The sequence below is a fragment of the Phyllosticta citriasiana genome (assembly GCF_038021145.1).
Source record: "Phyllosticta citriasiana strain CBS 120426 chromosome Unknown IWZ02scaffold_1, whole genome shotgun sequence".
In the NCBI taxonomy this organism is placed as follows: domain Eukaryota; kingdom Fungi; phylum Ascomycota; class Dothideomycetes; order Botryosphaeriales; family Phyllostictaceae; genus Phyllosticta; species Phyllosticta citriasiana.
The window spans coordinates 2,357,135-2,371,603 of record NW_027117278.1 but is presented as its reverse complement, the minus strand read 5'-3'; the positions used below and the strand labels follow the sequence as shown (position 1 = coordinate 2,371,603).

The window sequence follows — 14,469 nt, the reverse complement described above, 5'->3', positions numbered from 1 at the left end:
ATTGCCACGACATGTATAGTCGGAAGAGATTCGCCAAACGTGGCATTTGTTCGCTTTTCGAACTCGTCGAGTCCCATTGAAATGGAAAACACCATCGCTCGCCAATTTGCAAATTCGCTATTTCCTAGACCCGTGTATAGACTACAAATGTCTCGTATTCTCCTCACTCTCCCGGAACCACCGCTCAAGCACATCCCTATCCCTCACCTTGAGACCAACCTTGAACTTCTTCGGCTCCATGGTCAAACTGGTAGGCAAAGCGTTGGCCTCCAAACAATCGATAGTGGGCCTATCCTTGGGGTCCTTCGCCTCGACAATCTCAAACGCCGAAATCATCCTTACAAACGCCGTAAACAACTCCCTATTCGCCAAGTGGCTGCCAGCGCACATTCTGCTACCTGCACCGTAGCCGTAGTGCGGCGTGCCGCTGACCTCGGGATTCCACTCCTCATCGCTCTTCATGTACCGCTCGGGCTCAAAGTCGAACGGGTTCTTAAAGTGTCCTTCGTCGTAGTTGGCCGCGTACGCGTTCATGTAAAACGTGGTGCCGGCGGGGATGATGGCGCCTTTGTACTCGACGTCTTTGATGGACACGCGCGGCAGAGAGATGGGGATCACGGTCCAGAAGCGCAGCGTCTCCTTCACGAGCGCCGTGATGTAAGGGATCTTTTCTTCGACCAGGCAGTGCGACCATGCGTTGCCGTCTGGGTAGACGCGCATGATTTCTTCGTACGCCTTTTTCTGGATGCGTTGGCCTGTGGATGAGGAGAGCGCTGCGAGTCCCATAATCAGGTTGCTGGGGACGGTGTCGAGACCTGCTGATACCATGGATAGGCCGATGGAAAGGACCTCAGCTGGTGGACGTTAGCGAGTCAACTTCATCTTGAGGTGTTCTAGGTGACTCACCATGGTTCAGCTTCGCCTCCGGATCCTTCAACACATTGCCGGTGATGCAAGGCTTGTCAGTGCCTTCAGCAATCCTCTCCTGGAGCATATGCTGCAACTTGTCCATGTAGACTTCGCGTCTCTGCCTGCTCTCGGCCGCGCCCTGGTCCGTCCTGGTCGAAAACAGCCTCAGCAAGGGGACGTAGTCTTGCCAGTTGTTGCTCGTCGATCGGTAGTTGGAGATGAGGCGTTCCACAGTCACAATCTCGCGGAGCATCTCGTCGTTGACGTTGCCGGCGATGCGGAAGCCGTAGTTGAGGGTTAAGCTGGTGTTGAGAGCAAAGCGCTGGAAGTAGGGGGCGGGGTCTGTGAGGCGAGTTAGTGGGATTTGTCGTAAGATGTCCATTCTTTTTGCAAATCTCCCTATTTTTCTCCTTTTGTTTGTCGAGTTCTGCTCTGCCGCAATCCGTGTCGAGAAAAGAGAGATGGAAAACTCACCAATGTCGATCTGACCGTATTGGCTGTCCTTGAGCATCTCGATAATACTAACATACGACTCGAGGTCGATGATGGGCATGTACGACTGCACTGCAGGTCTGTTGAGAGCTGTTGCAGCAGCTTTACGCCTGTTCTTGCACGACTCGTCCCATGGCGAGGTGCCAATGGTAAAGCCTTGGGAACTAGACACAACCTTGTGGAAAGTGTGGAGCGTGGGTCTCGAAATGAGCGCAGATTGGTTGTGAATCCACAAATCGCGGACAGAATCAAAGCTGTTTGCGAAGACGATACGCTGGCAATTTGTTCAGAACCCCCAACATGTACGCATTTCATCATTTTTTTTGTCACTACTCACTCGATTTCCCAGCCGCACTTGAAATACCGGACCGTATTTCTTGGACCACTCGCGCGCCACCTTGGCGTGGTTCGTCCCCAGCTGGATCAGGTTTCCAAAAATTGGCACTCCCGGGATTTCAGGAATGCCCTTGATCTTGGGCATGTCCGTCCGATTGAAGTAGCGTACGAGGGAATACACGACCACAACGACGGCCAGGATCTGCACCAGTAGCGACATGGCGGGCAAAGTTGGGGGAGACCGGATAAAGGGGAAACGGGTGCGGACTTGAGCGACAGCAGTCGGAAAATCGAGTTAGGCACGAGAATCGTAGATTCAACAGACCAAGAGCATCTGGAGCAGCTTTTTATTATACGGCTGGCAGCCAGCGAGCCCCGAATCCATGAAGCAACCCGGGTAGTGACCCTTGAAAGCTAGAAAACATAGCATGCATGGCGTTCCGTCCCAGCGCTCGTAGTTCCGCACCCTTAGCGTCATCACACCCACGCCTCCACCTCAACAGCGCTGCCAATTGGCAGCTGGCTGTCGTCTCGCAACTATGTTTTACTACCTCTTTTGTCTCCACGCCTGCTAACCGGCTATTCAAAAGTCTTGTTTGTGTAAAAACCATGCGAAGAAGCTTTCCCGTACTCTGACATCGCTGATTCATCAGTCCGCCCGACACATCGTGAAGGGAGACTTCAATATATCAATGTATTGATCTAAACGCCAAAACGTCCAACATAGTACCCAACTAACCTAAGGAAAAGCTCTTCCACGTCTGTCTCATCATGCCCGCCATAAGTTTGCACGCGCAGCAGCCAAGTGCACTGTGGCTCGCTGGCGTCAGCGGTGGAGCTGCGCACATTTGGTCTCGCGCTGTCATGCCTCCACACTACAGTAGCATACATTCCGCATGGTCACAGCACCTCGATTCGCGGCACACAAAACAATTGGGCCCACTCGCCAATCGTCCATACAGCAACGGGAAAAAAAAAATTCGAGGTTATTCGTAGGTCAACACAGAGCAAGTCAGCAAACCCAAACAACACGCCCCCCATCGTCCCTTTTTTCACATGGTCATCTCGGACACGGAGGCCGAGCTCGGGTCCGGAACGAGACGAGACGAGACGAGACAACGACGACGAAGCTTTTGTCACAAATCATACACCATACATATACGACCAGCACAGTTTCTGGGCCTGCCCGCCTGCCCGCCTTCATGTGGTCTGGTCTGGTCTGGTCTAGAGACGCAGCACGGCTAATTGTGATTGGGTGCAGACCATTGGGCGCCGCGCGGGGATGCCTGCTACAAGTCGTGCGGCCGCTTTCCGTCGCCCCACTACTCCCCGTCCGCCGTATGTGCGGAGGAGACGAAGGACGTGCGTGTGCGCGCGCCTCTCCCGGATTTCTTGGTGTTGGCGTGCGGAATGGCGCCGTGCGGAGGTAGGTGGCAGCAGAGATTTATTTAACAGGGGTAGGTAGCTTTTATGCTGGTGTCGGGTGGCACATGTAGGTGATTATGTGCATTACGTCATTTAGTCGGCTGGGAAATGTTGATGTTAGCTGTGCTGGGCGTCTGGGCTGTTAGACGGCGCCGCCTGTCAACGGGCGCGGTGAATGTAAAGGATAATCTATCGATTGTTGGGAGAGACAAAAGGTAAAACTATTTCCCTTCAAAGTATAGACAGGAAGATTTCATCATGCCGAATGACTTAGGTTTAGAGTCATAGTTTCTGGAATCTCGACGTCTGCAAAGAATTGGCACACTAGGAGCTTAGTGGCTGCCACCACAAGTGCCAAGACCAAGTGGAAGTCTCGAAGCTTTAAGTCCGAATGGGTGAGTAGTCTCACAAACATGAATGATCTTTCATTTGGTTCGACTGAATGATACACATATTCATAGATGCACGGCTAAAATGGAAACTTAAGCGCAGGCTCAATCTTCCCGCGGCACTGACCAAAGCCAACAAGAGCGTCCTCGTCGCTGCCACACACGCCAGTGAAGATAATCTCATCCCCATCGTGGAGAAAGGTCCTCTCGTCTCCTCCCGAGAGTTTCATGGTCAGCTTCCCATTCTGTGTTGACTCCAAGAGACATCCCAGAGACCCAGGAGTCGTCCCGCTGATGGTGCCGGATCCAAGCAAGTCGCCTACATTGAAGGGACACCCACCTACCGTGTGGTGGGCCAGCATCTGCGGAAACGAAAAGAGCAGGTTCTTGCCGCTGGTCTCGCAAATGGTTCCTTTTGTTCCAGAGCTCGCTGTGCTGTCGTTAGTTGTGCAGGTACAAGGGATAATTGAACACTCACACTCAATATCAACCCTCAACTTGATGTCTGGGACCGTCTCGTTGCGCTCTGACTTCATGTAGGGCAATATCTCCTCGTCATTCTGCAGGCCCTTGGTCAAGAAGGGCTCCAGTGCCTCGTACAAGACCACCCAAGGACTGATGCTCGTTCCAAAGTTTTTGGCGTTGAAAGGCCCCAGAGGAACATACTCCCAGGCCTGAATGTCCCGAGCAGACCAGTCATTCATCATGACGACTCCAAAAATGCTCTGGTCGGCTTCGTCCACGGGTATGGGTTCGCCCAGCTTTGTGTCTTTGCACACAAATGCTCCCAGCTCCAGTTCAAAGTCGAGCTTGCGTGATGCTGAGAAAATGGGCTTCTTGATCTCGGCAGCGGGATTTTCCAAGAACTGGCCGCTTGGTCTGCGGATCGGGGTCCCCGAAACCACAATCGATGACGCTCTGCCGTGGTATCCTACAGGTAGATGTTTGTAGTTTGGGTTCAGGGCAAGCATAGGCCCGCGGAACATCTGGCCCGCATTGAAGGCGTGGTTCAGGCCGACGAAGAAGTCGGTGTAGTCGCCAATCTTGAAGGGAATGTGGTTTTTGATCTTGTCGAGGGGGACGAGCGCGGCGGTCTGGAGGGCGGCATTGTCCTTGAGAAGGTCCGGATGCGGCGTGTTCTCCAAAAAGATGTCTTGGATATATTTGCGGACCACGCTGTGAATTGGACGACCGAGGGCTGCGAATGCATTCAGCGTAGGCTCGGAAAACACGTGCTGGTGTGGCTGGATGATTGAAAGCGCGGAAAAGCCATTGTTTGCCACAAAGATTTCGAGGTCGAGGGCCTGGTCTCCGACTGCAATGGCAACGCGTGGTTTGGGGGATAGAGGAGTGGATATGATGCCAAAGGGGATGTTGGCGAGGGAGAAGTGCGAGCCCTTGGGGATGTTGAGCCAGGAGCGGAGAGCAGGCATGGTGGTACAGGGTAGCTCAACGACGAAGAGGGTCAATGGATGAGCAGGAAGAGGACAGCGACTTGTAGTGGCTGGCGATGGAGCTGAAGCCGAAGGCCATGCTCGCAAGCGTCAGCTCGGCCATCAGCATGTAGGTTCAAGGGATGGATGATGGTTCGTCGGGTCCCCTCGTACGGAGCGATTCCGCACGTTTTCGGTTGGCATGGCCAATGCCCCCCTTCCCCACACAGGGTTCCCGGCCTCCCACCAACTCCATCTCCTCCATCTCGTCGTCCAGTTCCGCACTCGACGGCTACACGCTCCCACTAGTCCGCCGGGACAAAAGGCGAAATGGACTCCAGCACCTCTGGCCGTGTCATCTCCTCCTACGACGATCCCAACAAGCCCTCGCCTTCTCAGATTCAAGAACGCCGTGTCTGGTCTCGTCTTGTCAAACGCATCCGCCTCCCGCGCTCCTCCCCCGCTACCAAGGCTCCCAAGTCCCTGCTTCCCTTGACTGAGCGCAACCTCACCGAGCTCTTCAACCCCGACTACTGCGACGAGCACCATGCCTTTCACGAATTTCGCCGTCCCCGAAAAATATCGATACCAGAATGGCTTCAACTCCTACCATGAGTGCGTGCCTGGTCACCAGACCCTGAGCCCCAGTTGCTGATTCCCAGCCGCAGGACTGAAGCTGTAGAGGGCGCTCTGCCCATCGCCACCAACTCGCCCCAGAAGCCACCGTACGGTTTGTATGCTGAGAAGCTATCGGGTACGGCCTTTACTGCTCCACGCGCCGAGAATCAGCAGACCTGGCTGTATCGCGTCCTGCCCGCGTCGGCCCACAGCAACTTTGAGCCGCGAGAGCATCAGACCTTCAACACCAACCCTGAAAACAAGCCGTGGGAGAAGATTCATCAGATTCCCAACCAGTTGCGATGGGATCCTTTCGATCTCGACGAAACGGTCGACTGGGTTCACGCCCTGCACCTTATCGCCGGTGCTGGAAGTCCCATCACCAAGTCGGGTGTCGGGTACTACATCTATGCTGCAGGCAAGGACATGGACCAACACTCCGCCTTTTACTCTGCAGACGGCGACTTTCTCATCGTCCCTCAGCATGGCGTCCTCGACATTCAGACAGAGTTGGGAAAGCTCCTCGTCAGACCCAACGAGATTTGCGTCATTCCACGGGGTGTCCGGTATCGCGTGACCCTACCCCATGGTCCGGTCCGCGGCTACATCTGCGAGCTGTACCAAGGTCATTTTGCTCTCCCTGAGCTAGGACCCATCGGCAGCAACTGCCTAGCCAACGCGCGCGACTTTCAAGCTCCAGTGGCATCCTTTGACGAGGACACGAGCACAGAGTGGACGCTCATGTCCAAGTTTGCCGGTCAGCTTTTTGCCGCAAAACAGAACCACACCCCTTTTGACGTGGTCGCATGGCACGGGCTATACTATCCGTACAAGTACGACCTGGGGAGGTACAATGCCATTGGTAGCATCTCATACGACCACCCGGATCCGTCCATTTACACGGTTCTAACGGCGCCAACGGACCACGCGGGTACAGCGGTTGCCGACTTTGTAATCTTTCCGCCGCGATGGCTTGTGGCCGAGGAAACGTTCCGGCCCCCTTGGTACCATCGCAACACCATGTCCGAGTTCATGGGATTGATCCACGGCCAGTACGACGCCAAGACGGGGGGCGGGTTTCAACCAGCTGGTGCCAGTCTGCACAACGTCATGTCTGCGCACGGCCCGGACGCGACGACGCACGAAAAGGCGTCGTCAGTTGAGCTCAAGCCGCAAAAGGTGGGCGAGGGCAGCATGGCCTTCATGTTTGAGAGCTGCCTCATGGTCGGCGTGACGGAATGGGGCCTTAGCAAGTGCGCCAAAGTCCAGGACGGATACAACAGCGAGAGTTGGGTCCCGTTGAAGCCGCATTTCAAGATGCCGGCGGGCAAGAAGCGCATCGCGAACGAAGTCACTGTCGGAGGTGGCCAGGCGCATGCAAGACAACAGCCGCACTACGCGTGAATGTCGATTTCTTCGGAATGCGAGTCATTGTAACGAAGTTACGGGGAGCGAATTTGTTTGGGTGGATTTCCGTTCACTGGGATGCTAGGGGGAAAATACCACGCCCTTCCTTTTTCCACTCCTTGGTTTACCGCCATTGACGAATAATCAAACAGCTGCAACGTGTTTCATCAAGACGCCGCCTTGCCCTTGCAAAGAAACCGCAGAAGCCACTCATTACCCCATAGTTCCCGACCCCAGTCCGCCGCCCCTCTCGCGCCTCGCTGTGTCAATACGTCATGAAATAAGGACACTTATCGCAGCAGCGGCAGTGGCAGCAGCAACGTACTTAGCCAGCATCGAACATGACAATCTCTCCACTCCTCCCTCACGCTGCCGCACGTTTCCGCCAACCAACCAACTGCCTGCAGCGGGTTCTACCGTCCGTCCCATCCGTCATCACCGTTGCGCGTCATCGACGGGTTTTCCAGAGAGCGGAGGACCCCGGGCCCGGACCATGATCTTAACCCTGTCCTTGCTTGCGGGGAGTAAAAGGGTTTTGATGGGTGTGGACAGAGGACCCCTTATCCCTGTCGCCCGTTTGTCGCTTCCCTAGTTCTGTGATCAATGATCGTTTGGTGTGATCTTACTTCTTCAGTGCTTATTGGCTAGTTGAGTGCGCACGCTTGCTATACGGTGGTGTGTGTTAGTTCTGTACTGTGCTATGTTATATTATGTTGAAGGTTAAGGTAAAGCACTGACTGCCTTCATAGAGTATCTTAACTGCCATGCGCCGCCGCTAAGGAGGAAGTATGCGCAAATTGCTTAAACGTGGATCACCAGGAGCACCATCATCACCATCATCATAATTTTCATTATCCCTTTCAGCGGCACTCATCACATCTAACACCAACACCCCTGACCCCTCTCCATCGTTCCTCTCACATTCCTTGCCCCTCACTCACGTTTCATACCACATTGCATAGTACTGTACCATGAACGACCCTAGTTCCAAACCCCATCCCTTCCCTGCCCTGTCCGCGCGGCAGCCCGGCGCCCTGGTCCCTGCTCACCTGCCTGTCCGGACGCCTTCTTGCTTACTTGCGTCGCTTATCAGTCAGTCAGTCGGTCGGTCGAGTCTGTCTTCCTGATCGTTCAATTACCGAGTCCGCCGGGCTTGCGCGTTGTGCGTGGCGCGGTGGGACGTGCGTGCGTGCGTGCGTGTTGGTTTGGGATGAGGTGGGAGAGGAGAAAGGGGGGAAAGTGGTGGAGGCAGTTACGGCTGCTTGCGTGGAGAGAGATTATATGGCTGTTGAGGATCGTGGGGTTTGGGACACATGTAGTCGGTGAGATGGGAGAAACCAAAGAGGCATGGTAAAAGAAAATTGTTGGAGCGTGGTGTGGAAAGTTGGCGCTACTCCAGCATTCTTGCACTTCCTAACCGGATACTTACACAGACTTGATTTCGCCCATGTACTTAGTGCAGCGCGCACTCGTCCTTCGCAACTCCCATCACCACCACCTCCTCCTCCGAAAGAAACCACACACACACACACACACAAAATCTCCCACGCCTGCTGCTGCGCTAAAAGCAACGCAACACAACACAACGCACCAAACATACGCAAACTCAAACCCCATCCCATCAAACCAATCCCACCGGAATAAATCGGAATAGTTCAAACCAAGGGAACCGATCCATCCGTCAAGCCGACACAAAACGCATAATGCTTCTGTTTCGATCCAGCTCCCTTTTTTTTTTTTTTTTTTTTCCCCCCTTTCCGTCATCCCCTCCTTTTCCCCTTACCGCGCCTGCCCCTCTCCCCATCCCATTCCCATCATCGCACCCCTGACGCGCCGCTGACATCTCTAACTCACGCACATGTTTCCTCCCCGTCCACCCGTCCGGCCAGGCACGCACTTGAGACGCGCTCCGCGTTGCGGCAGGCTAACCAAACGCTCTCTGGACGATCATGTCGGTCGTTAGTCGTTGGCCGTTGGTCATTGGAGGTTCGCACCGCGCCGCAGCGCATGCTCTGCTTCGGCCAAAGGTCTTAATCTGCTTGGGCAGGGCTGGGGGAGGGGTTGATTTATGGTGAATTGAGTTGACGGCATGATGATGGTGCGAGATCAGCTTCAAGGCATAGAATATGAATGGTTGTTGTGCGTGCGCGCGCGCATTGAGCGTAGCGCGGCGACGATCTATATACAGGTTTGGACAAGGCGGGAGAGGAGGAGGAGGAGGAGGGAGATGGAATGGAATTTTGGTTTTGTAGGTGGGTGGATAGAGGGTGTGGGTGAGAGACAAAGTAGTGAAGAATAGTGAGAAAAATGTTTTTTGGGTTTGGACTACAGGCAAGACAGGAGGATTACGACACAACAAGACAGACAAGTAAACAGACAGATAGGGGGTTTGGATGGTGCCATTAGATGAGCAAGGGGGGAGACAAGAAGAGGTAAAGAGGTTGAATGGCGGAGAGGGAGGCAGGCGGCGGGCGTAAAAGCAGACTTGACGACTTGGATATAAGGAAAGTTTTGCGCCGTGCAGCCATGGCGGCTGCGTAGAATCAGAAGCAAACAGAAAGCGGTCAGATCGCTGACATGAACAGAGTATTCAGTGGTCAATCGTTGACCAGGTAGAAGAGGAACGAGAAAAAGCAAGAAGAGCTCCACGCGTGAGCATGAGAGTGGTCGAATCGAAAGAGCTTTGGTCGAGGCGAGGAGAGCAGACAGTGCATGATCTCTCTGCACACGCACTGCCGACGCAATGGTCGACGCGGAGAGTGCGTAAAGCAGGGATCCACGACTAAGCAGAAGCAGAAGCAGAAGCAAGATTTTCGATTTTCGAGGCCGAAGGAGCTCAGCGCCGTCCGTGGAAAAAAGTCGCAGCCATAAGGTCGAACCAAGTGTCTTGCGGAGAAGGGGGGCAGGGCAGATGCAAAATGAAACAGCGAACTCCGTCCAAGGCCGTTTTTTTCCCCATCCAAGTGTCGTATCCAGTCCAGACCAGACCATACCAGAGACCAATCCGAGTCCCGAACCGGAATTTCAGATTTTGGGTCGATCCTGGAACCCCACGCGTCGACTTCTCACCTCAGCGCAGCGTCGTCGAAAACGCTTGATCCGCCACATTTCTGACTGCGTTGTGAGGTAGATGCGCGACGTCCTGATGCGGCTCAATCTCACAACAATGCTGCGGCCATAGCAATGGCAACGACTGCGCCTCCAATGCGGTTTCGTGCTGCAGCAGCGGTCGTGACCTGAGCGGGACCAGAAATTGTTGGAGTCGGCGGTACAACAGGCGTGCTGACATTAGTGCCGGGATTGGTAGTAGCATTAGCATTATTGGCGCCACCACCAACTCCACCGGCGCCGCCAGCAACGTTGCCAGCGCCGCCAGGAGAACCGCCAGCAGAACCGCCAGCGCCACCGCCAGCGCCACCGCCAGCGCCACCACCAACTCCACCACCAACTCCACCACCAACTCCACCACCAACTCCACCACCAACTCCGCCGGCGCCGCCAGCAACGTTGCCAGCGCCGCCAGCAGAACCGCCAGCGCTACCGGCGCCGTTACCGGCAGCTAGGGTCGGGATTGGAAGAGGCGAAGTGCCGGGAACGGTGCCAAAGGGAGAGCTGGGAGGAGGGGACACGCCAGCAGGAACACCGCCAGCGCCGGGAGGACAGAGAGCGTTGTTGTTGCCCACATTAGGAATTTCAGGACCGACGCGGACAAAGTTGGCGCAGGTGATGCGGGTCAAGTTGGCGTAGTGGAAGACAATGCTGCGGTTGCCAATGAAGGCACCAACACCGGGGACGAGAGAAAGGTAGACATCGGGGTAGCTGTAATGTCCTGTTAATGAATTGCTCCCACGTGATGTCAAATCGTTCAGTTGGAGGTCACTTACTTGGCAGAAAAGGCCCGAGTAGTAATGTTGTTTTGCTTGCCGCTCAAGTCACCAACCTGGCAAGCGAATGGCCTCTTGGGGTTGCAAATGGGCTTCTCGCCGCGGATAAAGGGGTCCAAGTGAGCCAGAGTCTTTGTACAGTTGCCGTCGGGGGGCACGGGCTGGTCGTGTACATGGTAAAGAAACGGACCGCCCTCTTCAGGAAGGCCCGCAATGTTGACCTGGATCTGGACAGGAACACCAGGGCCGACGGAAGAGGCAACGACGACACCGCGCACAGTGGACTTTGGTTGGTCGAAAATGGCCTGGTAGACGGTGGCCGGCGGATTGTTCAGGTTCTCAACGGCATCGCCAAGCTTGCCGGTAACGTCTTCCTGGGCGACGGCCAGGGCGCTGAGAGCGGCGACGACGAGGGTCGAATAGAGCATTTGGAACGATTGGCTACGAGTGGAGTCCTCGTGGATGGGCAGTGATGGATGTTGGGTTGGGCGAGCAGTGGACAAGGCGAGCTCGAGAGATTTTGAGAAGGTTGTGAGTCGCAGCACGCCCGGGCAAGGACAAAAGGGCAGTCCCAACTGGCCAAAGATTAACGGCGGGCTGCAAGCGGCTCAGTTGGCGCGGGCGTTTACTTTATTAGGGAGACAGTCGGAGAAGTGACGAGAGCAGCGGGGATACGCTGACCAATGATGTCGAGCTACCAGGGAAACTTTGAGATTTGGAAGAGGAGAACGCTGGGCGCAGCGCGAGTTATTAATCCGGAGTCAAGGTAGATGAGAGGGATGTTTTGGGGCGGTGGTCATGAACAATAAGGTGTTGGTGACAGGTGCAGTCCCTGCCGCACATCCGGAGTAGACAGGCACACCCAGTTCTGGTTCTGGATGCAAGGTAGGACAATCTACGCTCCCGCGTTTCAGCTGGCACACTACACTCCGTCGACCGACAAGAAACGGCTTTGACGGCGAGAAGACGGGCAGGGCTGACGCACATCTGTGAGCCGCATCCCTCCTCACGCGTCATCAGTCGATTGCGCCTGCTGAGCTCAAGTCATGGCCATTCCATATTCCATCAACCAACTTTACCTCAGGGCGCAGGGAGTCCACACGCACCGCCAAGTTGTCTTAACCCCCTGCGTGTAGGCCAGGTCGACAGCGTCAAGCCAGTCTCTGTGCAACCCCCAGGAACAAACCCGCTGCGTGTCTGCACAGAGAGGCCCAGCCACCTCAAATTGCAATGCGCCCGTGTTCGATGGTAGTCAACCAATCAGGATCCCCATCCCGCTGGCCATATGGCCATGTATGTCGTGTCGCAGCACCCATCCTCTCTGCTTCAGTTCGACCGTTGTCGCGTTTGATGCTGGAGAACCGCCCTCTTCTGCGACCGACGACCCGTTGCAAGTGGCCAGCTGCTGAACCTCTCCGTCTTCGCTGGCGTGCCGTTGGCCGGCGGGCTGCTTCGGTATGTGCTGTCAGCCTCGGCTGCGTGCGCCCTTCCTTGCTCTTTTGCTCGTCCATTTGCGTGGTGCCCCAGCCACCTCACCCCAGGAACGCAGTCTGGCTGCATCGACACGGCTCCAGATTTGGTCGCGCTGCCGCCTCATGTGTGCCGAGCACAGGATCTTTTTCCATTCCTGGTCCAACCCATGGGTGGTTGGCTGTCTCGCTGACATTACTTCGTTGGTTGCTTTTCTCGACTCTGACCAAGACACCACTGCCACCACCTGAGCCTAAGCGTTGGTAATGGGATTAGTCCAGCCAGCCAGACAGCCAGCCAGCCAGCCGGCCCAACGCGCGCTGGTTTCCTGTTCGGGAGGAGTCGACGGATCCATCCAACGCAGGGGCGAGAGTAGTTCGTTGTCGATCCTTTGGCGTCGCCCCGCGGGGACGCCATAGCGACCTCGGACCCGCCCCCCAACCCCCCGTTGGTGCCAAGTCGATCGCCCAGGCGGGAGCTAGAGGGAGCCAATTTTTCCATCCACCACCATCATCATCAACGTCCATCTCCGGCTTGTGCTTTGCCCTCCTCGTCGGGCCTTTACTCCACCACATCACATCAAACCGCTCCCTCGGTCCTTGCCTGCTGTGACCTTGGAACTCGTTGATTCTGCCGTGTGTGTTTGTGTGTGTGCCCTGATTGAGACCGACACCTCTGTTTCTCCTCTCCATCTCAGCTTACATCTGACCTCCCACTGTCGCATACGTCATTTGAACATTCCATTCCACTCCATTCCATTCCTCCGCTCGCCGTCGCGTGCAAGAGAAGGACGGCTGCTCGGCCATGTCCGTTGGCCGTGTGCCCACGACGCAAGTAAAACCAGGACAAGCAGGTGAGTTCTAACGGTGCGATTGCAGCAAGGAGGACACCATCGCGAAGGAGGATGACGAAGCGGAGTACACTCATGCAATTGAAGCAGGGGAAATTCTTTTTCTCGACCTGCCCTGCCTCAAAGAACAACCCAACCACATGGCTCCGAAACGCGGTCAACCGCCGCCTCCCTGTGACTTCTTCTTCTTCTACCGTCGTTCGTCGCTTGTTGCTGCTGCAAGCAAGGAAAGCAAGAAACGACAACGCCGAACATGACGACGTGGATGCAGTTTTGAACCAGGAAATCTTTCGCGCAGGAGCCAGTCGTGGCCGCCATGTTTCAAGAGCGAAATCAACCCTGGCATGCCTGCCTGCTTGCCTACCTTGCCGAGTCTTGGTGTCTCAAATACTACACTACTACTACTACTACTACCACTGTGCCATTATCGATACTGTTGTATACGGACGGACGAACTGCAGGCCCGAGGTCTCGGCGGCGTGCTTTCGACTCTTGAGAGTTTCTCCGTCGATGGAATTGAATTATGTTCTTGGCTTTGCACAAAGGACGCAGCAGAAAAAGAGGAAGAAAACGATGTCCTCTTCAACTTTGAGCCGGCACCAGCAGCTTCGACCATCACCAAGTAGTGGAAATCCCGTTTGCAAGAGGAGAAAGTCAGGGCAGAATGTTCTTGGTGAAGTCGGAGAGCGAGAGAGACGTATAGAGAGAGGGGGTCGGTCTACTGGCAGCAGTCGACCACACGACTCGCCGCACACACATGTTGAATGCCCGCCTATCGTGTCAGTGCAGCAACAGCAGCCATCAAGGTACACACACCACATATACGCGCAACAAACAGTTTTTTTTTCTGTGGGTGGCCAAAACAGCAATTGAACCCCTTTCAGACGTGCGCGCGCTCCGAAAGACACAGCATGGCATTCATTCCTCGCCAGCGGAGCGCTCTCCGGAACCACGATGGCAGCAGAGAGTTCGAGTGGCTGGGTTTCTTTTTTGTTCATTTCATTTGTGGTGATGCAACAAGAGAGACAAAAGTCAATCGCTGGCGTGACGATCCATAGGTCTCCTCCCAGCGCAAGGCGTGTGAGGGCAGGACGGCAGACATTTCGAGTCGTCTGCCAGTCCATCACACCACACCGCCTTGGGCGTACGGTACCAACCGCTTGTTTCGTGGTTCATGGTTCTAGCCACGGGAAACAAGAACCAGTAGCTGCCTGCCTCCGAACCAGGCAAAAGCACCCGAAAGGAACCTCCACCTC

At 55.2% G+C, this 14,469-nt stretch overlaps 7 protein-coding genes across 7 annotated transcripts; 2 read left to right on the top strand and 5 right to left on the bottom strand.

Annotated features, from left to right (window-relative positions):
* Positions 1-141: 141 nt before the first annotated feature.
* IWZ02DRAFT_368970 (cytochrome P450) lies at positions 142-1,957 on the bottom strand (the record flags this gene model as incomplete). Its single annotated transcript, XM_066764406.1, has 4 exons — positions 142-854; positions 907-1,251; positions 1,384-1,675; positions 1,739-1,957. The coding sequence occupies 4 exons, from the start codon at positions 1,955-1,957 to the stop codon at positions 142-144; spliced, it is 1,569 nt and encodes a 522-aa protein (XP_066627404.1).
* Positions 1,958-3,565: 1,608 nt separating this feature from the next.
* Positions 3,566-5,134, bottom strand: IWZ02DRAFT_440281 (uncharacterized protein). The gene is made up of 2 exons (XM_066766826.1): positions 4,030-5,134; positions 3,566-3,981 (listed from the first exon to the last, which is right to left on the bottom strand). Exons 1-2 carry the CDS (start codon positions 4,982-4,984, stop codon positions 3,632-3,634), a joined length of 1,305 nt encoding a protein of 434 aa, XP_066627403.1. The 5' UTR covers positions 4,985-5,134; the 3' UTR covers positions 3,566-3,631.
* Positions 5,135-5,531: 397 nt separating this feature from the next.
* Positions 5,532-7,006, top strand: IWZ02DRAFT_429441 (Homogentisate 1,2-dioxygenase; the record flags this gene model as incomplete). The annotated part of the gene is made up of 2 exons (XM_066765988.1): positions 5,532-5,599; positions 5,653-7,006. 2 exons carry the CDS (start codon positions 5,532-5,534, stop codon positions 7,004-7,006), a joined length of 1,422 nt encoding a protein of 473 aa, XP_066627402.1.
* Positions 7,007-7,840: 834 nt separating this feature from the next.
* Positions 7,841-8,783, bottom strand: IWZ02DRAFT_440278 (uncharacterized protein). Its single transcript, XM_066766825.1, has one exon. It carries the CDS (start codon positions 8,629-8,631, stop codon positions 8,287-8,289), a length of 345 nt encoding a protein of 114 aa, XP_066627401.1. The 5' UTR covers positions 8,632-8,783; the 3' UTR covers positions 7,841-8,286.
* Positions 8,777-9,873, bottom strand: IWZ02DRAFT_27234 (uncharacterized protein). Its single transcript, XM_066763512.1, has 2 exons — positions 9,604-9,873; positions 8,777-9,513 (listed from the first exon to the last, which is right to left on the bottom strand). The coding sequence occupies exons 1-2, from the start codon at positions 9,666-9,668 to the stop codon at positions 8,934-8,936; spliced, it is 645 nt and encodes a 214-aa protein (XP_066627400.1). The 5' UTR covers positions 9,669-9,873; the 3' UTR covers positions 8,777-8,933.
* Positions 9,874-10,083: 210 nt separating this feature from the next.
* On the bottom strand, positions 10,084-11,685 carry IWZ02DRAFT_27263 (superoxide dismutase). Its single transcript, XM_066763514.1, has 2 exons — positions 10,894-11,685; positions 10,084-10,828 (listed from the first exon to the last, which is right to left on the bottom strand). Exons 1-2 carry the CDS (start codon positions 11,319-11,321, stop codon positions 10,168-10,170), a joined length of 1,089 nt encoding a protein of 362 aa, XP_066627399.1. The 5' UTR covers positions 11,322-11,685; the 3' UTR covers positions 10,084-10,167.
* A 1,161-nt stretch (positions 11,686-12,846) lies between these two features.
* On the top strand, positions 12,847-14,314 carry IWZ02DRAFT_27188 (uncharacterized protein). Its single transcript, XM_066763507.1, has 2 exons — positions 12,847-13,010; positions 13,242-14,314. The coding sequence occupies exon 2, from the start codon at positions 13,268-13,270 to the stop codon at positions 14,084-14,086; it is 819 nt and encodes a 272-aa protein (XP_066627398.1). The 5' UTR covers positions 12,847-13,010; positions 13,242-13,267; the 3' UTR covers positions 14,087-14,314.
* Positions 14,315-14,469: the final 155 nt, after the last annotated feature.